The sequence below is a fragment of the Eucyclogobius newberryi genome, unplaced genomic scaffold, assembly GCF_026437365.1.
Source record: "Eucyclogobius newberryi isolate DKJ021-1_F unplaced genomic scaffold, fEucNew1.0.hap1 SCAF_22, whole genome shotgun sequence".
NCBI lineage: Eukaryota > Metazoa > Chordata > Actinopteri > Gobiiformes > Gobiidae > Eucyclogobius > Eucyclogobius newberryi.
In genome coordinates, this window is record NW_027315857.1 from 11,333,337 (window position 1) to 11,354,700 (window position 21,364).

At 40.6% G+C, this 21,364-nt stretch overlaps 4 protein-coding genes across 4 annotated transcripts; 1 reads left to right on the forward strand and 3 right to left on the reverse strand.

Annotated features, from left to right (window-relative positions):
* Nucleotides 1–121: 121 nt before the first annotated feature.
* Nucleotides 122–1,920, reverse strand: slx1b (SLX1 homolog B, structure-specific endonuclease subunit). Its single transcript, XM_072458657.1, has 5 exons — nt 1,657–1,920; nt 1,509–1,560; nt 871–1,188; nt 383–598; nt 122–307 (listed from the first exon to the last, which is right to left on the reverse strand). The coding sequence occupies exons 1-5, from the start codon at nt 1,827–1,829 to the stop codon at nt 278–280; spliced, it is 789 nt and encodes a 262-aa protein (XP_072314758.1). The 5' UTR covers nt 1,830–1,920; the 3' UTR covers nt 122–277.
* A 609-nt stretch (nt 1,921–2,529) lies between these two features.
* On the forward strand, nt 2,530–3,757 carry LOC140371701 (bolA-like protein 2). The gene is made up of 3 exons (XM_072458890.1): nt 2,530–2,699; nt 3,420–3,517; nt 3,612–3,757. The coding sequence occupies exons 1-3, from the start codon at nt 2,628–2,630 to the stop codon at nt 3,709–3,711; spliced, it is 270 nt and encodes an 89-aa protein (XP_072314991.1). The 5' UTR covers nt 2,530–2,627; the 3' UTR covers nt 3,712–3,757.
* Nucleotides 3,758–5,681: 1,924 nt separating this feature from the next.
* LOC140372148 (protein C-ets-2-like) lies at nt 5,682–10,698 on the reverse strand. Its single transcript, XM_072459429.1, has 8 exons — nt 10,529–10,698; nt 10,087–10,206; nt 9,804–10,007; nt 9,290–9,376; nt 7,214–7,384; nt 6,902–7,129; nt 6,707–6,825; nt 5,682–6,196 (listed from the first exon to the last, which is right to left on the reverse strand). The coding sequence occupies exons 1-8, from the start codon at nt 10,602–10,604 to the stop codon at nt 5,984–5,986; spliced, it is 1,218 nt and encodes a 405-aa protein (XP_072315530.1). The 5' UTR covers nt 10,605–10,698; the 3' UTR covers nt 5,682–5,983.
* An 830-nt stretch (nt 10,699–11,528) lies between these two features.
* Nucleotides 11,529–21,097, reverse strand: LOC140372046 (glycogen phosphorylase, muscle form-like). Its single transcript, XM_072459306.1, has 20 exons — nt 20,781–21,097; nt 19,142–19,243; nt 18,992–19,070; nt 18,806–18,909; nt 18,087–18,218; nt 17,889–18,000; nt 17,698–17,780; nt 17,383–17,526; nt 16,154–16,246; nt 15,924–16,070; nt 15,654–15,817; nt 15,464–15,578; nt 15,295–15,396; nt 15,028–15,175; nt 14,889–14,947; nt 13,876–14,017; nt 13,444–13,651; nt 13,200–13,334; nt 13,036–13,102; nt 11,529–12,624 (listed from the first exon to the last, which is right to left on the reverse strand). The coding sequence occupies exons 1-20, from the start codon at nt 21,021–21,023 to the stop codon at nt 12,475–12,477; spliced, it is 2,529 nt and encodes an 842-aa protein (XP_072315407.1). The 5' UTR covers nt 21,024–21,097; the 3' UTR covers nt 11,529–12,474.
* Between the last annotated feature and the right edge of the window lie 267 nt (nt 21,098–21,364).

Consider the following 21,364-nt stretch of genomic DNA (forward strand, 5'->3'; position numbering starts at 1 on the left):
ATATAACAATTGTGACCTCCGACATAAAAAAGTCGGTAAAGTAGCTTCAAGTCTAATTTTTTATTTTGAGAATATAGACCTAGATAAATTACTTTGGTAGACCAACAAATAAAAACACACATTTAGCACTGCAAATGCAGGTTTTTATTTAAAAATATAACTTTTTAAAAATGTTGTATTTCATAAAATATTCACATCAAACAGCAGTAGTAACATTTAAAATTACATGATTCTTTACAATTCAGAGGTGGTCCTAGGTTCATACTACTCTTCTTTGTTATATCTGCAGCTCATCTGCCCAGTGATTCTGTGAAAAAACAAAGGTCAAAAGAGCAAAAACCTTCTACGATACCATTCAGCATGTGTATTGAGGGGGCCATACCTGTGATGAAGTGAGTGCGATCTCCTCCAAGTCTCCGAAGCAGCCATGTTTGTGACGGATGAGGCTTCCCCACAACACTGTGATGTGGCACACGGGACACTGCCCTTCCACAGGCAGGAGCTGAGTTGGCTCTGACTTCAGGAAGTATTTGGCCAGGCAGGTCATGTGGCATTTCATTGTACACGATGGTTGAAAACAGCTCAGCTTCTCTGACGTCTAAGGAATGACCATAAAATATATATTATAGCTGCTTTAATGAACATAAAATGTATTTAGCATTTAAATTTACTGCATTACTGTTGGAGACTGGGTCAATATTTGGATAACAGATGTCTTAACGTAAGGAGTAAAGTAAAGTGTCCTTATCATCTATACCTTACATGTAGATTTAGAATATCAATTTTTCTTCATAATTATTATTGACATCCTTTTTTATTATAGTATCACCACAAGATCCCCTCTACTTGTAGCTGCAGTAATGTGTTTACCCTAACAATTCGCCCGCAGAGACAGCACCAGGACACCTCCTCCTGCTCCTCTCCAGAAGTCACAGCAGGTTTCTTCTTGGCCCGCACACAGCCAAAAGCAATGGGGACGTGGAGCGGAGGCTGTAGGCTAGGCTCAAAGTCCATCCTGTACTCCTGTTTGAGCCAGCGAGCGGTGAGGGGCAGACGGTTCCATGGTGACACCCGCAGCATGTTCGACACGACACGCCAATGGAACACAAGACTGGACTCTTTCCTGGAGCGACGAGTCACATGGGTCAGCCGGCGTGAAGAGTGTGGATGCTGCCAGGCCCACTCAAACTGGCAGAAACACAGGTGAAAATATGTAGTATACAAATTAACCTCTGTTTGTGCAATGCACAAATTATATGCTATTAATAAATCTTAAGGACAATCTACAATCAAATAAAACATAAATACCAAATAAAACAGACATTTTCTGAACACTCGGCAAGCCTCAATTGCATGATAATACACGATTATTCAAACATATATGAATCAATTGAAATTACAACTCAGAGTTAAGTAATGATGAAGGAACTGTGTTAAGTTCATAAAACTCGATTTTGCGCATTATGTCTCTTTGAAACCTGGTAAGTAATTATATTGTTCAGACTTACTCTCAGTGCAGCAATATCAGAAGGAAAGCCATGAATGATGAGAACCATTTCCCTAGAAACAAAACATTCGTTAGTTATACCTCACGTAAATTGTTGATACCATTGATACAAGATCAGTTCATCAGTAGCTTAATTATTTCTTCCTTACCATGGCCCTTTCCCACTGGTCCTCTTGGCGCCCCCTCGGTGTCTCCCTGCATTGTGCTGCCCAATCCTTCTCTCTGGGTTTACCGTGAAGCCGATGTAGATTCGCCCTTTGAACTTAGGGTTTGTGCTGTACAGCATGTAAACACCATAAAAGCTCTCGACTTCAACTACCATTGTGCAGAACGAGCATGACTGCACACGCTTTACATTATAACCTCATATTTCGATGACGAAATTTGTACCTTTTTATAAAATTGATAAAAATCACCCGATCTAACATTAGTTCATTGCAACGAAAGCATTTAACAGAGCGAGATTCTGTCTTGAATTCATTGTTGTTCAAGCATTGGTAGCAAACGGGATGAGTAAGACGATAACAAATACATTATAGTAGTCCTATACTATGCCTGAAACATAATTTTATTTTATTAAATGTTGTCTTGCAAACAACAGCAATAATTGTAACAGTTATGTTCAATAAATATCCAAAGTTACTTACATATTATCTGAAGTAAATGTTATTGCTTGGGGTTTCTATTTTCGCAAAGAAAATTATACATTTTGATTCGGCTTTTTTAGGGCCATCTACTGGTGTGATTTGCTCCTTCAAAATGATAAAGCCCGCCTTTCATGAGTTCTACTGCATGTGATTGGTGATCAATTTCAGTACAGTTATGTGATTGGATATTTTACCTCTCATCGGTTTCATTTTATTTCTTTAAGAATATTTATTACCGACTTGTTTATATATTTATATACATAGTTTTCTAAATTAATGCCGGATCATTGTTAAAATATGTTTATTTATTTTTTCTTTGGGCTGAAACCGGCTAGAACCCGGCTGAACCATGGATACTTTATCAAACACTTCCGGGGTCCGTTTACCATGAGATAGCCCGAAAAAAATCTATACATTTGCTGTTGTAATATTTTTTCAAAGATTAGCAACTTTGCCGTGTAGATTTAGCTGAAATGGCGGAAATGGCGATAACAGCGGAACATATTCAGGATAAACTGACCAAGGAGCTCGCGGCAGTGCACGTGGTACGTTTTGTTGTCACTGAGCTGTGGCAGAGCTCTTTACTTTCGTTTTATTACGTCGTTACCATTTATAACGACAAGGTGCTCAGATACTTTACATGAAATAAAACCATATTTCCTTTTACAATGTTATAGCCTAATGGATAGACACCATGTTTAAATGTACCCAATCAATGAGCAGTCCATTTCCTGTTTTGAGATTTCTTGATGAAATGTGTTAACACTAAATGACTAATTTTGAAGTCTTTTTATTCTGCTTAGTCAGGTTTTTGGTGTGTCTCAATATTGACATTTCCTGTATCTATCATATATATAATTTCTATGTTATGATTATGAGAAATATTTCAAATTTAAGGGAGATTTAAGTATTCTACCTTTAACGCCCAGTAATTTTGACTGCTCTGTTCATTCATTCATTTTCTACCACTTGTTCCCATTAGGGGTGGTGTCGTCAGCAAACTTACAGTTGCAACCAACATTCTATGACACTTTTTTAAAGGACTTTTTTGGCCCAAATGTGTCGGGATTTAAGCTCATGGCACTGAGGCTGCAGTTGGAGCCTAATATACATGTGCTGTGCCTTAACCACTCGACCACCGGGCAGCACTTACTCCCCTGGTTTGATTGCAAGTGACTGGTCTGGGAGTTCTAGTAGTTTCAGAAGGAGTCATAGTAACAAAGCAAAGTAAATTTATAATTAATGTTTGACTTTTTGGTTTCCAGGATGTAGAGGACACGTCTTCTAACAGATGTGCTGCCAGCTACAAAGTCCTTGTTGTGTCACCCCAGTTTGAGGGAAAGCCACTTTTACAGAGACACAGGTACACAAAACTTTTATGTAAACGGTGAATTGTAAACACTTAATGACAAATATAAGTAATTCCTGTAATAATTCTAACAACATTATTTTCGCAGGATGGTCAACACATGCCTTGCAGAGGAACTCAAAGAGATCCACGCATTTGAACAGAAGACCCTAACACCAGAACAGTGGGAAAAACAGAAATCCCAATGACACATTTAAAGCTATTAAAAGTTGCCTAACAAATTACTCCTCTCCTTATCACTTAGTTATTTAGGCAAATTAACTAATTCAATTTCCTCAGTAAGTGCATAATATGTTGTGTGGAGAATAAAATAAAAAAAAACAAATCTGCTCTTCTTTTTGATTGATTTCCTGTTTGCCACTACTATTAATCTTTTATATCAACTTAGCTTTGCAACTGACTCTGCCAAATTAAGAATCATACTACATAAAAATGTTTCCGGTTAAATTATTTTCCAGGGAATGAAATGCTCTTAAGTCTATACCTCATTTGTTGTTGCTAAAAGAAAATGTCCATTAAGGTCGGGCCTATCAGTGGATTATTCTCAGAGTGACACATTTCAGCCATGCTCATTGCTCACTGAACTTGCAGCTGTTTTTGCTTCTGCTTGTAATCACATCCAGCAGTGTGTTTTGTCCTCTTTGTTCATAGGTTTATTGGAATAATTTGTTGCTAAATGATGTCCACCAGTTGCAAAAACAATCAATTTTGTTATATTGACACCATGTATTTATTGACGACAAGGCCTTTCTTGAACAAATCTCACAAATAATTGAAATAAAAAGTGCTTACAATCACTTTAAACAGCCCACTTATTACACCAGAGGGCAAGAAATGTGAAAGAAACCAAAGTATTCAGGACAAGAAAGAGGAAGCGTACAAAAACCAGATGGAAATTGCCAAACAGACTGTAAAAACGCTGAGCTCTGTGTTTCGCTTACCAAAAGAATCATCTGACTAGATTAGTAGTTTTAACAGTAGTGTTTTTACATCGGTCTGCTTACGGGTAAAAAAAAACACCCATACGATAATAAAATTAAACCAATTATTTCACTACTTACCAACTCATTTACATAATCTTTACTCATGGCTAACTACGTAAATTGTGTTGGGGTGGACAAGAATCAGATTTCACATGGTCAGTGGACGTGTTACAGGTTTAGAGTGGGGATTACTTCCACCACTTTCCCCTCTGGACCACTAATGGAGAAGCAAGCGTAGAATCTATGCGATACAAACATGAATAAATTGATAATCCATCCAACAGAAATACAATGTGAATGTCTGTATAGTAGAGGGTAGAGGTAGATTTTCTCTGGCAACCAAGAAAGGTAAATTAAAAGGAAAGAACATACAGTAGATTATACTAAATATGTATTATTTCGACATGTGTTTTCACAGACATTTGTTTGGACAATGACAATCACCAATAAAACAAAAAAAAAAACAATCTGGATCCAGGAATGTCAATATGTTGTGCGATGTAAGCTGTTTTTAGCTTTTAAGTCCAACAAGAATAAAATAATTAAGATCTATTGAGGAGAGGCATGTCCCAACTATGGCCCACAGGCAAAATACGGCCCTCAGACCAATGTTTCTTGGCCCTCATGCTTCTTGGTGAATTAGCCCACACATTGTTTAACATTTTCTACAATTGTAACCTAAATAACTAACATTTTGGTATGAAACAGACTTGGTATTGGGACAACAAGACTGAATTTAGGTGTGGTGGCACAAAAAACATGAGATAAGTGCAATTTATCTGAATGTTTCACAATCAATTTGTGGGCTTTGATTAAAAACCTTACCATTGCAGAATCAGACCTTCTGTCTTAATGTGTTTTAGAGTGTTGTTGTAAACTATGTGGAAGTACAGTAATGTTTAAATAATGCTTTGAAATCTGAAATCGTGACATTTTTGCTTTCATTTTGTCTTTGCCACATAACTTGGTTTGACTTAATTTTCCTTTGGCAAAACTGCACAGATGTGATCGCTTGAAAATAAATCAGATTACTCACATCAGATCTGATGATCTGATGTGATCATCTGATAACTCCAGAAATCAGATAGTGATCAGATTTTTGCTGTGCATGCAAACATAGACAATATGTTAAAAATGCTCTCTTTGGGAACACAGTATATTATCGGCCACCCGCACAGGCCTTATTCACCTTAAGTCGAGCGGAAAGAGCTGGATGTCTGAGAGTGAACAGATCAATTGGGTTCCATTACCCACAACGCACTGCAACTCCTCCTGGCAGGGAATCTCCAGGACCACTTGAATGCTCATCGCACTATATCGCTACTGAAAGGGAGCTCATCCATGTGAAGTGCGTCTGTAAAGAAGGCCAGACAACCGGCATGGAATATAATTAGGCTGTGTGTATGAGGCTGGCATGGTGACAACCCAACACAAATCTGTGCGCGGCAACAAAATAAACTCAAAATAAAATAAGTGTTTAGTGACTCTTGGAGCTGATGTCCAACATGGCGTGCAGCTCTCCGGGCTCGTATCCCAGCAGCCCCTGCAGGTTACACACAAACCTGTAGACGTAGCGTTTGCCGGCCGTCTTGTGGATAATGTTCTTGTCGTAATAGTAGCGCAGACTGCGACTCAGCTTTTCATAGTTCATTTTAGGCTTGTTCTTCCTGCGTCCCCACAGCGAAGCCACCTGCAAGAACACACATGACAGGAATATACTCGGAATATACTGGGAATGTACTGGGAATGTACTAGCAATATACTAGCAATATACTAGGAATATACTTGGAATATACTAGCAATATACTGGGAATATACTCGGAATATATTAGCAATATACTGGGAATGTACTAGGAATATATTAGGAACATACTAGGAATATACTAGCAATATACTGTGAATATACTTGGAATGTACAAGGACTATACTGGGAATGTACTAGGAATATACTAAGAATATACTAGGAATATACTGGGAATGTACTAGGAATGGACATGGAGAAGGTGCCGTTTGCACTTTTATTTCCATAGAATTATGCAGATGACTTTCCATCTCCAGAAAGTTACACATTGTTGCTTTAAGGTTTAGAGTCTTGTTAGTTTCTCATATGTCAAATTGTTTCCACCACAGCCTGTTATATCTAGAAGAATTATGTTGAGTGTTTGATAACAACCTTTAGGCTTGTCAAACATAGTCCTACCTCGTCCGGGTCAGTCAGCTTGAACTCCCATCCATCTCCAGTCCAGCTGATACAGGACTGACAAGTGCGGTCGGTCAGAAGCTCCAGGAGAAACTGCCACAGCTGGATCGGACCGCTCCCTATTCAAAAAAAGCTTAAAAAATAGAAACTACGTACATGTTCAACTATCTACACATCTACGGCCACATTACTGACCTGTGTATCCCGCGAGAATAGCTGCAGGGATGACCGCTCGGCCCAGGTCCGTCTTGTTTCCGATAAATTCTTTGAAGCTTTTGTGCGGCCGGAGAACGTTTAACATTTGCTCGAATACGGTTTCCTCCTCAACGCATTCTTCTGAGTCGTGCAGTTGGCCGGACCAGGACAGAGGGCCTACAATGACGTCGCTCACATCACACGGAGCAGCCCCTTCGGAGTCCACATCTATTACAAAAGGTTGAACAATTAAGTACAGACCGAATAATTAGATTTCTGAGTGAATTTGTGATGTTGTTGTTATTGTTTTACCTGTTATTTTGACCACATTTTGAAGCTGTGCATACGCCATCTCTCTCTTGACTCGCTGATTGTCTTGAGATGGAATACTTGCAGGATCGAGTGTGCGGAGTTCAGAAAACTCCATTGGACAATACTGGACTTGGTATGGTTTGTGTGGTCGCTCATAGTCATAGTAATTCTCTGAAAACAACAGGGAAAATATTTAAAGAATATGTACATGGGTTTCCACCAGGGCCGGCCCAGCCTATAAGCGAACTAAGCAGCCGCGTAGGGCCCCGAGGCGTTAATAGGGCCCCTAATCTGGCAACCCGTCGTAGCGCTGCTGGCGCGGCAGCGCACACAGCGGTAACATATAACACACAAACCGCATTTATTTGTAATGACAATCTGGCAACCGAGACACCAGACCTGCGCTGATTGGGCAACTTCATTGTGCGCGAGCAGAACGAGAGCAAAACATAAACACAACACAACGTGGTCCTCATGTCCAGAAGAATATATCCCCCCGATGCCGAAACACGAAAGAAGAAACTTCTTGACGATGTAAAGAAACTGCAAACTCAACAACACTCTCCACTTATTGAACTTCTCTTACAAAGAGACGGTTAATGCTGCTGTTTGAAACAACACGATTCTGTCACATTAGTTCGCTCAGGCTGGAGGCGACGAGAGCTCTGCCCCGCACACAATAATATGTCTGAATGAAAGATAATAAGCTTCACATTTACACCAGCCCCGTAGTGTCAGCTGCAGGTGAGGCCGGTGAGGGGCCTCTATGGCCCGGGTCACTAAGAGGCGGAGATCCGGTCCGGACGAGCGCCGTCTCGTCCAGAACCTCTGACGTGAGACTTTGGAGTGAACAGTGTGCGGCCCTGTCCCGGGCCCCTGTCCCCTGTCCCGGGCCCCTGTCCCGGGCCCCTGTGCAGCCTCAGTCAGAGATGAGCGGTTTGAGTTTGCGTCCCTCTCTCTCACATCTCCATGTGTGAGATCAATCGTGACTCGTGATGTCTGTTTTACTTTGACTTCTTAAAGTGCAATAAGAGGAACGTAAAGGTTTATGCGTGTAAGGTCCATCAGCCAATCACATCGCAGCATTGTTTCATGCAGGAGTCCAGTGTGTGATGTTCTGATCAGAACAAACATTTATATTGTAATTCACTTTTAATAGAGCAATAAAACATTTCAATTTATTTAAAAAGCATCATTAGACTATTTGTTATAAATTATAATAAATTGATAGTGAAAAATAACCAGACATATTATGATTACGTCTGTTATAGAATAATACTATATATTTTTATACAAAAGTGGCAAAGTTGCAGAAACGCAGTCTCTTCACTATAGCTAGGTCTGGACCTTCACTTCTCGTTCTGTTCATTCTCTGGGAATAACATGTTTGCACTGTTTTATCAGCGTTAATTGTTAATCAAGCAATGCTTATGCCATTTGTTTAATTTAATATAACTTGTTTTGTCACTTTGGCAAGAAGGAACAGTTGGGAGCTGTAAAAGATAAATTAGTAAGGATAACTATTACTTTTACATTTTCAGTTAAAATGAATCAATTTGATCATAATTATTTTTCATAGCCAATATTGTATTGAGTAATTAAGTACACTAATGTATTAATAACTGGCTTTAGTCATTTTCTCCTGGCACAGTTTCATCACATCATCATTTTATAACATTACAACCTCAACATTTTACTCTTACTTTAGCCGGCTGGACCACATTAAAATGCAGCAGAAGACCCAAAAAAGGTCTGAAAATCCCCCCCCCCCCCCGTTCATTAATTTAAACTAATGTGCTAATGTGGCTGTAGACCCTTAACGCCCACAAATACGCCCAAAAACATTGTGGGATTTAAGTTATCAATATTTGAGCTTGTGAGGTGTTGAGAATAAACTAACTGGATGCCCTGGAGTTTTGGTGCGCTTTGTTTGCGTTGAAGAAAGTTCCCATATGTGAATTGTTTACTGACAATGGCAATAAAACTGATTCTGATGACGTGGTGAGGGGCCCCCAAATTTTTTTTCGCTTAGGGCCCCCTGAAGGCTTGGGCCGGCCCTGGTTTCCACTTAAGTAAGTGAGTTAGTGAAATTACCTTTGTTGTTTGAGGTTTGGCAGTAAATAACAGCACTGGTGTGATATGAAGAGCTCTCAAATTCATTTTCTGGAAAATAAATGATGTATTTTATTTTGTTATTTCCAAAATTCAACTTAACACTTTCCATTTAATTTCAAAGTCACATTGCAATTGTTTTCTAAAATGTCCTTAATGCACAAATGCCAAAGCTGGAATAAAGAACAAAGCAGTCACACACTGTTTTAGGTTTAATTCAGTCTATAAATTACATATATATTAAAATATAACAAATTATAATTACATGGTTATAAGTTACAGGAAAATGTACAGTTTTGGAAATGCCAAAAAGTTCAATAAACCAATAAATCTGCGCAATTACAGTAACATGAGTATTTGGGATTAGTTACTTTCCACCCTTGTGTAAACCACATCCCTCATGACTCCTTTTGATAAAAAGGGACAATAAAGATGAAGTAATAAACACAGAAGTAGTATTTGGTATATTGGCTTGTACCCTTCCTCATGGAGTCCAGGTGCTCCCACAGGATCTCCCCGGTGGTGCAGTCCACAGTGAGGCTGAGGAAAGAGTCCCGGTCCAGGGTACACAGCTCTGGCCCCTGCAGCGCCCGCAGCTCTGCCCCCACACAGGGCAGGGCAAACTCAGCCTGGCACCAGTCCAGCCAGTGGTTCACCTCCCACTCAGACCACAGCATGGGGTCTGCGTACAAAAGCACCACCTCAGGCTACGACTCAAAATACGACTGTATGAGAGTTTGTGTTAAGGTAGTTTGAAGTACCTTGTGGGAGCTGCAGCTTCAGACTCTCCTGGGTAAAGCCGGCAAAACTGGCCCTCACCGCCTGGCTCAGGACCTCTTTACTGGTGGGAGTGAGGGGCGGCACATCCAAGGGGTCCAGCTCTGGAAATACACATTATCATAGCTATTTTTACCATTTCTGACAAATATCAATTAAAAAACTCGTATTATTAACACTATTCCTGCATTACTATTATTCAGATGAAAGGACCTGATCAGTTCAAACTGTGTAAAAATGTCACATGTCCCCAGTAAAATTATGAAAATTATGAAAGATTGTAGTTTCCTGACAGTGAAGACACCTGATTTATTCTGTCACTCATAAAGGCTAAGCATTAATTTGTCTAAAATGGAACAATTTATATCCATTAAATAATTATAAATGTAGGTTAAAATAAGTTAATCGAATTAGTGCTGGTCTTACCGTACAGAGGGCCCTCCATCCCGGTCACCAGGGGCATAAGGTGGTCCACAATGACAAGGTCCAGGGAAGCCCCCATCCACTAATTCAGGAGGAGGGGCATGTCACCATGGACACCTGTCAATCATCTGGAGGTGGGCGGGACCAGCCTGAGTTTGGCCAAGTCAAGTGCCAAAGAAAACTCACAATACTGATGTACAAGGGGAATCTATAGAACTGTGAAGGCTAATGTAGTACAAATGCTGAATTTAGATTAGGATTGATTCTCTATTTAAAAAAACACTTTACTGTAATGTTTTTATTATTTATTAAGTATCATTCTTATTCTTCCACATTGATCACTGTGTGTGTGTGTGTGTGTGTGTGTGTACTTAACATAAATATACATAACATTAGACTAATATAAAATAAAAAAGGTAATTAAAGGTAAGACAATTTGACAATTTAACAATACAACTACTACTACTACTACTACTACTACTACTACTGCTAAAAAGAACTTAATAAAGACCAGTTCAACCTTACCATATTATAAAATGAGAACACAAGTTTATATAATGAGCTACCAGGTGTTCAAAACTATTTTGCGGATCCACATTCCGACTCCATTTTCATTACTGCCAAATTGTCCGAATAAATCATATAATAAAAATTGTTGGTGATAATTAAATTGGGATACACAGAAATGAAGCACCAACAGGCCTACGTTTGGTTTTACTTTACGATTAGTGTTCATTCATGACCCAAACTGAAGTCATTTACACCTTTTTTTGTATCGCTTTCGTTTCGTTGCAAAGTTGTCAAGCTTCAATAACATAATGGTGTAATAGCGCCCTCTGCTGGCCATACATATATTTGTATTGCTTCTCATTAAAAGTGCCTTTTTGCTTAGAATAAAAAAATACAAATAGCTACACCTAATGCATCTTCACTGGAGAATGTAAATTAGCCAGTTTCTCAGTAAGTTTAGTTTAATATCATCACTAATACTAAACACACAGAGTCAGGCTTAGTAGTTCATGGAGTGTTTTATTGATTATGAAATGCTCTGACAGAAGGTGCGATGGTTAGGCTGAGGGTGTAGGCCGCTCACAGTCGGTCAAGCAGGCATCGCAGTACAGTACTCGTCTACATTAACAAGGGTTAACAGCAATAACACAATCTTCTCAGTCATATTTAGAGAGGGCGTTTGTCATCTCCAACGCAGGTCACTTGGGGAGCGGTACAGTAGACTGACAGGAACATGCTACAAACACGCACACTATGCTTACATTCAGCGATGGACAGGACTTTGATATTAAGAGACGGACAGAAGAAATGGTCACAGTGCTGCCCTGACACCAGGAAGACGCGGGTTTAGCTGGGACTCAACAGTATGAGTTTAGAGTACCAACTGCCGGAGTACTACAGTAGTTTGGGATGAATAAATACAGAACCAATGCCCTCGGTTACAATCCAAGCTAAACTCCAAGGCCAGTGTGGATGTAAGGTGTTAGGTAAAGTGACAAAATGCAATGAAGAAAAGCAACGACACAACTAAGGGTGCGTTCACACAATTGCATCAAAATTGAGACTTGCCCCTGGACTAGATCAGGACCAAAGAAAGTGTGAACACACCCCAAGACTAAATCCATACCTTTGCATTTCATTGTTAAAAACAAAATATAAAGCTACACAATATAATTTATTCATCGGTCTTCTACACTTTAAATGCTAAAATGTTTAAAACCACTACATGTGTTATTTTCTTGTTAAAGTGCTATATTCATGATTAGGACAACAATCGTTTTTATTTTTGTAACATGAAGTGCCTTGGTGTGGATGAAGCCTTGTCAAAGTCAGCTCAGACATCAAACTGAGAAAAATAATAATCTACAGTACAGTACAGTGAAAACAGCTACAAGATTCTCAGTGGTTTTGATCAGAGCCGACTACACCGCAGGCCCGGTTTAGCGCGGGTCGTCGGGAGCAGCGATCTTCTCCAGACTGGGCTCCATGCCCCAGATCTCTCGAGCGTACTGCGCAATGGTGCGGTCACTCGAGAATTTACCAGAGCCAGCGATGTTCCGAATCACCTTCTTGGTCCACTCTTTGGGGTTCTGTTCAAAGTAGATACAACAAAGCAGAGAATAAACATTACACTACATTCATCCACATGTTAACTTGGAATAAGGCAACAATTTTATAAAATAGAAGCGTGATGAGTGTGACAAAAGGCCAAAAGGGCTCGTCATTAAAGCCACACCAGTAAACTTATTTTAGCCAGCTCAAGTTGTGAAAAGCTTCACTTCTGGCCAGATGGTTAATAGATTAAAATCAGATTGATGAACAGTAAATGAAAATATTTTCAGTAATTAGATTAAAACATTTTTTTTTTTTTACTGAAGGTACTTTCCACTAGTGCTTATGATTATACAATACAATGTAAGAGCAACTATTGAAATAACTGAATTTATTGCATCTAGATTTGAATATACCCCTTGGCTCAAATGTGCAATAAACACACTGACCTTGTAGAGAGCACTGACTTTATCCTGGCACTTGATGTAGTCCTCGTAATCTGCAAACACCTTGAACCTGTAGAAACGGACCACATGTTATCCCACACGGATGACAGAGCTAGCAACACGTGCCCCGCCCCAGCCCGTCCCGGTCTCTCTCTGCTGAACCTCACCTGTCGTGGTGCAGCAGAATGTTGACCAGGTCTTTGAAGAGATCCGGTTTGTCGGGACTGAAGAAACCCCCAGAGATTTGGTCCATGGCCTGCTTCAGCTCAGGGATACGGTTGTAATAGGACATGGCGTCATATCTGAACAGAAAAGAAATGTAGAGACTTTAATATCGCTTCTTTCAGCAACTATTATTATAAAAGATTTTCAACATGTTCATTTCATGTAAAAAGTAATGTTTGTATTCACCCGGTCTTGTCCATTTTGTCCACATCATCGACCCTCATTCCAAAGATGAAGAGATTCTCCTCTCCGGCCTCCTCCGCCATCTCCACGTTGGCCCCGTCCATGGTGCCGATGGTGAGGGCTCCGTTCAACATGAACTTCATGTTTCCAGTTCCAGAGGCCTCAGTGCCGGCTGTGGAGATCTGCTCCGACAGGTCTGATGCAGGGATGACTACGCAAAAACAAACAAAGTAGATGGTAAGATTGAAGCAAATGACCAGAACTTTCATATTAACATGTTGGAAATGTTCTCAAAAATTGCCTATTTGTTCGGGTTTTATTCAACTTTTTTCCCTTTGATGTTTTGGGCTGGAGCTTATTTGTTTACTTCCATTATCTAAATGTACTAGACATTGCTAGCTTTAAAAAAAAAAAAAAAAAAAAAAAAAAACTTACTTTTTTCAGCCAGACTGACGCGGTAGTTCTCCAGGAAGATGACCTTGAGCCGGTCGCCCACAATGGGGTCATTGTTCACGATGTCTCCAATGGAAGTGATGAGTTTGATAATCATCTTGGCAGTGTGGTATCCTGGAGCGGCCTGGAGGGAAACAGCAAGTGTCAAATACACAGGGAGTGTGCGAAATATCACAGAACATTTTAACAACAGGCTGCTATAAACACGAGCTGTTAAAGAAGTGAGGGTCAATGAATAAATATTGAGTCAATGATCTTCCATTTCATATTTTAAGTCTTAAATTCATTTAGCCAATTGCATTTAATTACATATAAGAAAGCACAGAAATGTTGCAACGTTGTGAGAACAATCAAATGGGTATCGAAAACATTTCTAATTTCATTGTGCGAATTTAGTTTAATCAAGTTTTAATTTCACAGTAAAGTCCTTTGAGCAGAGGTCACATATTTCACCGTTTTATAATCTCTAAAACTAGGATCATTTCACTGATCGTTGACATGGCTCACGTCTGGTCGAGTACACTTCAATTAGTTTTGTTCCTCATTAGGGTTGAGACAATAATCCTGTATTAACGAGGTACAGACATTTGAAATAATATGACATGGATTTGATACTGTGAGGTTGAGCATCATGGCAGTACTGACAGAGCTCATTTATTTCTCTGCGTCTGTAAATAAACAGCACTTCTCACAACCTCGAGGTCATTTATGGATTATCATACATCATGAGATACAGATAATAGAAAAGACCAGAAAGGTGGTCTATTTTCACTCCCTGTAAACCTATCCCAGTATACAGACCTCATCACTTTAGGCTCTGGGTTTTGGATAATTATATAGAGAGCGAGATTATGATTGATTGAGAGATAGAGAGCGATATTATGATAGATTGAGAGATAGAGAGATAGAGAGATATATATATATTAAAATGTCAAGAACAATGAGTGTGTAGTGCAGTTCCCTAGTGTAGTGTTTGTTGTAGCTGTAGCGTTTACTTTTCCTCCAATCATGATCGTTCTGGGCGTCCACTTCTTCTGCGGCTCCTTCTTGATGCCTGGACAAATGAACAGCCTTGAACCTCATGTCAAAGTAGATGAAAAATACAAGTTCAGTAGGTGATAGACTGGTCGTTACGGTTATAAAAGGTGATGATGTGCAGGCAGTTGAGCAGCTGCCTCTTGTACTCGTGGATCCTCTTCACTTGGACATCAAACATGGAATCGGGGTTGATCTTGACTTTGTAATGTTCTTCGAGATGAGCAGAGAACTTCAGCTTGTTCTCCTGCAATATGTTTTTTTTGTGTATCGTCATTACAAATAAGGATAGAGATAGAGATAGAGATAGAGATATATATATACATATATACACACACACACACAAAAATGTCTCACAAAACCTACTTGTTTGATTTTCATTACATCCCCAATGAACGCATCATCGTTCACAAATTTCAAAAGCTGCTTCAGTTGATCCAGCTCCCGGATGTAGTCCTCACCAATTCTCTAGGGAAGAAAATAGCAATATTAGTCATTTTCTGTTCATTTTCTTTACTTTTTTGCTTGCGCTTACCTCAGCAATGACTTCTGCCAGGCCCGGGTTGCACATGACCAGCCAGCGTCGGGGTGTGATGCCATTGGTCTTGTTCTGGAACTTGTCCGGATCCACCTCGTAGAAATCTTTGAACCTAAAACAACAAGGACAAAAATCAGCAACTGGAGTAAAAAAACGGTACCAAAGTGAGGCACGCTATTGTCCTTACACCGTTTTCTTGATGATCTCCGAGTGGATGCGGGCCACTCCGTTCACAGCGTGGGACCCGACGATGCACAGGTGAGCCATGTTGATTTTCTTGGCGCCTCCTTCCTCGACCAGAGACATTCTACGAAGGCGGTCAGAGTCTCCGGGGAAAAGGTTACCGATACGCTGTTGAAACACAAGAAAAAAAAGTTGAATTTGGAGATATTTGAGCCGCATTTAAGAGCACAAAGGGCTGTAGCGTGAAACGGGCGCAGAGGGCGTAGTCGCTTGCCTCCAGGTGCCTTCGGTTGATCTCGTAGATGATTTCCAGGTGACGAGGGAGCAGGTTTTGGAACAGGTCCACGGGCCATCGCTCCAGGGCCTCGGGCAGCACCGTGTGGTTCGTGTAGGCACAGGTACGAACCACAATGTCCCAGCTCTGACGAGACGAGAGGCATTACACAAAACCCAATCTGCGTTCTAGCTAAAAGAATTTTACAAAGTTTTCCAAGTCAGTCACACCTTTTCCCAAGTGAGGCTCTCCTGGTCGATTAGGAGCCTCATCAGCTCGGGGATGGCCATAGCAGGGTGGGTATCGTTGAGCTGGATGGCAACCTGACCAGCACAAACGCAGAAAGCCAAGATGAAGAATTACACAAGTAGCATTCATGTTGTTGTTGTGTTACTTTTAATGGCAGTTTGCAGCCAAATGAAAAGGTGCATTTACTGCCACCTACTGTAGGCGTACGTTTTCAAAGTATGCGTTATACACTATACTGTTAAAAAAAAAAAAAAAGGAGAAAGAGTACAAAGCCAATATTTGTCAAGTCACAAGTTTTCCCTCACCGCTGACCCCAAAATGAACTCACAGCCTCAATAAAACAGCAATATTCAAGTTTGAATCTTTTTGCCATTTGTGTAAACGTATGTAGCATGTGTAGGAACACACTTTTCCAGTTAACTTAACCTTCTAATCACAAATTATGGTCTCATAACAGTAAATGGGCCTGACCCCACAATTTGCCATCAGACATCAGTGACTGTTGAAAAGGTCTTTATTTTGTGATATGATTTTAGGGTTAGGGCTTTTCTGAGTTTCAGCGATATCGCTGTTATCAGCCCCTGAAATATAGAACATTGCTGACAAAAAAAATGCACTTTAGACCCAGGAATATATTCTGGTTTAGGTCATGTGCATGCGTTTCCTGTAAAAATAATACCAGTCTCTGAAAATAACTTTTTTAATCTTTAAACCTCTTTTCGGAACAGGAAATGCAAGCTCTGTCTTTAGTGTGTCAAAGCAGAGACTCCCATAAAAATAAGCCTCCAGTAAATCTCCAGTGATGTGTGATGTGTGATGACGTCAACACCATTACAGGTCCAGCCCTTTTCATTATAAATGGCAGTTTGAAGATTTTAACCTGCTTCAGAGTTTTTAACAAAGCAGTTTTTAAATTGTAAACCGCATAATAAAAAAGGACTCTGGAGATATAATATATATATATATATATATATATATATATATATATATATATATATATATATATATATATATATATATATATATATATATATATATATATATATATATATATATATATATATATATATATATATATATATATATATATATATATATATATATTTTTTTTTTAATAAAAACTGTTTATGTTCCCTAATAGGCCTTTATTAATCAGGCAGCTCAGGATCACGAGAGCATTATAGAAAGCCTAGTTTCAGTCCTGTAGTACCTTGTCTGGCAGAGTTGACAGGTCCATGCGCACAACCTCTGTAGAGCCAAACTTGGATGCTTTGAATCTGCGGATGATGTCCTGAAGCGTGGCAGCTACAACAAAGTACTCCTGCTTGAGACGCAGCTCCTTCCCTTCAAAGAACTGCAATGCAAAAATCAATCCTGACACATTTGAACCGCTTAATGACATTACAACCTCCATTATAATGCTCATTAGGTTAGGACTTGGGGACAGCCAAAATAAACAGGCATGTATACACTGTAAACAATGCTATATTTTGGCATTTCCATTGAACGGGTAAGACATGCTCACGTTGTCATTGGGGTAGAGGACTCTGGAGATGTTCTCAGCCAGGTTCCTGTCCAGTACGGCCTGGATGTAACCGCCAACGTTAACTATGGAAAGAAAGTAATACACTTGTTATACAGCATTTACACTCCATGCTGGGGGCAGTTTATTATGGGTGGTTATATATTGATGAATTAAAGGGCAAATACACTTACAGTCCTTAAGGTTGAAATCGCAAGGAGCTTTAGCCGACCACAGCCTCATGGTGTTGACGATGTTATTTCTGTAGCCTGGTACTGGAGTGTCGTACGGTAGCGCCAAAACCACCTGAGAAATTAAAAACGAATCAATGACGGAGAGCAAATCCTTTCAAACTTAGCAGGCACGACGTCTAAAACACAATGGGGTCCTACCTGCGTGTCGACCCATTTGACTCCCTCATTTGTGTGCTCCACTCGGCCGTAGAAGTGGACCGGCCGCATGTACTCGGGGCGAGCCTTCTCCCAGGGGTTCCCGTAACGCAGCCAATCATCAGCCTCCTCCAGCTACACGCAGAGCCAAGAGAGAAAACTGTTACTCCGGCAACCATCACCACGTGAGCAAAAGCATAGGATTGCAATGGCCACAGAGAGTATTATAGATTCAAAAGTTTAGTTGTAGTAATCGTGTACAGTAGACCAGCAGTTTGTCCGTGGAACTGCAATATCATTTCATGCACCCGTTGATGTGAAAATAGCTCAACCGGGAAGTCTATTGTTTTGCAGCTAGAAACTGTGCCAAAAAACTGCCAGATCATGTTACAAGTAGCCTCAGAAGACCCATTTTCGCCTCGGTTGACCTTCAAACAATGTGATAATTAAACAACATATTGAGGACGATAAGGTGATGCTAAACACTATTTTCTTATGCTATTTTTTTTAGCTTGTTCCCTCCTCTTTGCCTCCATCTAGCATTAAATTATTCATGGCAGAAATAGTGACCACTTTGGATGATGTTTATGCGGAAGTGGAACTTGTTTAGACAAGCCCTAGTCACTGAAAAGAATTAATAAACCAGAGCGCCGCCGCCGACGACTGCGGTATTTTGGCACGTTGGTAATGAACAGAACACTGACAAAACCACCCTAACGCACCTGCCAGCCGTTCACGATTTTCTGGTTGAAAATTCCAAACTCATAACGAATGCCGTAACCGTATGCCGCCAGACCCAAAGTGGCCATGGAGTCCAGGAAACAAGCTGAAGGGAGAAAAAAAGGCGATAAAATTGTTATTTAGAGAAAAATGTTAGGATTATTACTCATTTAATTGAGATTATGTACCTGCTAGACGACCGAGTCCACCATTGCCGAGACCAGCATCTTCTTCCATGTCCTGCAGTTCCTCCATGTCGAGCCCGAGCTGTAAGGAGTGTTCAAGTTTTAACAGAGCCATTCATCTTTGTACTGCGACCCCATGATCCTGTCCTTTACCTGGTAGGTGGCTTCATCGCATGCGTTCTCCAAGGCCAGGTTGACCATTGTGTTCTGCAGAGTGCGGCCCATGTAAAACTCCAGGGAGATGTAGTAGACGCGCTGCAAGAAGATCTTGTTAGTCGCAGACATTGACACATTTTATAGGTTCTTGCCACTATTCATTTCCTCACGTTTAATTTCCTATTTAATAAATACCTCATAATGGTTAATAAAAACATTCCATTAGATTCTCGGGAGGGATTGTTTTAAAAATAGAACAACGCGTTCTCCACTGGACGGTAATGTATATTTGGAAAGTACAACAGCTGCAAAGGTCAACAATACAGCAGTCATAAGGACCCATCATTCTGACGGTTTTAGGCCTATTCCCAAAATTATACTTTACAATGTTGCACTGTATATTGTTCATTATGTTCCTGATGCTACATTGACTTTTAAATTATATGATGTGTACGGAATGCCTGTCGTAATAGAATGTAGCGAGGCTGAAGTCAATAAAAATGCATTTTTTCCCAAAGTACTCTGGCCACGTTGCAATTCACCAATCAATATGATAAGAGCACGATTTAGATGTGTGCTGCAGGCCGCTGTATCGACATGAACGAGCAGGATTTTCTATTTTGCAATGCACTAAATTGAAGTTTTAGGATCAGACAAAGCATTGGAAGTCCTAACAGCCTGGCCTTATGAAAATAGTGCAGTGATGCCATAGAGTGAGGTTTGCACGTGTCCTCTGATGCTGCTGACGCTGTAAAGGGCAGTGCAGGGAAAGAAGCTATAATAAAACTATTCCTTAATGCAACAACTCTTGACCTACAACACAGTAAAGGGGAAAATTAAGAGGAGAACTGCAGGTCAGATGAGCCACACGGATTAAAACTTTTACAACATCTTGCCTGTGTCTACAACATATAAACTCAGACTCCAGAGATGGAGTAAAGCTGCTGCAGTTAGTGAAGTCTGCCTGGCAACCACTAGAAATGTCCAACTGATCCTTTCATCTACATGTGGGTTAGGGGGATATATATGCATCAAGGTAAACACACATGTATATTTTGATTGAGGATTATTGTTGGAAGAACCAGACAGGGAAAGTAGCTTAATGTGGCTTAACCATGGAGCCATTTTGTGATGTCTGCTGCCTGCACCGGCTGTGTGAGGATGCACGGCACGTACTATGACACTTACATAATGAACATTGAACAACCAGTTGAGTCTTGGTCAGGGTGATGTGAGAACCGCAGGTTAGTGGGGAGCTTATACATGTTAGTATGCGGCCATAGCGCAGCGCCATTCAGAGTAATATATCACGATTATATCATATATAATATATAATATATCACGATTAGGAGATGCGGATGTTCGGTTACGTAAGAGTCTGGACTCGGAATCCCTCCACTTCACACGGCGCGAGCAGCACTCGTCCGCCATCGGACTATATACGACTATGTGACTATAAAAGGATGTTGTACGCGCCAGAGATACTCGCACTGTGTCTGTGTATCTGTGTGTACATGAGCTATGATACTGCAGTCATGTCCACATCCTCTGTCCCCCGGGGGCCCCTGCTCAGCTGTGCGCGCGTGCGTGCGTGTGTCCAGTCATGTCCCTGGACTGCGGCATCGGCGGCTCTTACTTTAGGGTCCTTCTCGTAGTAATGCTGCTGCGTCCGGATCCAGCGGCCCACCAGGTGGTCCCGCACCGTGTTGGCCAGGGCAAAGTAGTAATCTCTTTTGGTGGCGACATTTCGATCTTTCACCAGAGTAAAATGGAGGTGTCGGTTGAAATTAGTTTTCAGGTCAGACACATTTTCTACTCCCGCCAGGCCGCGGACAGATATCTGCTTCCTCTTGTCGTGGTCGGTGAGTGGCTTGGCCATGATGGTCCAGAACAAACGGAAACAAACTAGAGTAACTTTCACCTGGAGCTGGAGCTGGAGCCGGGCTGCCTCTTTCCTCTGGCTCCTGAGTGCGCGCGTGCGGAGTGGGATGGGCTGTCACTGCCTCTTTTAAGTCACGTAGCTCCGTCAAGCTAGAACAACTGACTTCCTTCTTCCGCTCCAAACTAGAAGACAACGTTCAACTTATGTCTGTGCAATTTTATGGCCGCTGTTGTTTGGAAAAAAAAAAAGCAAATTTGAATATGGCTGTTAGCTAAAACGTAATTAAGAGCAGATACTCTTTTTGCATATCTACTTTTATTTTGTACAAAAAAGCTTTT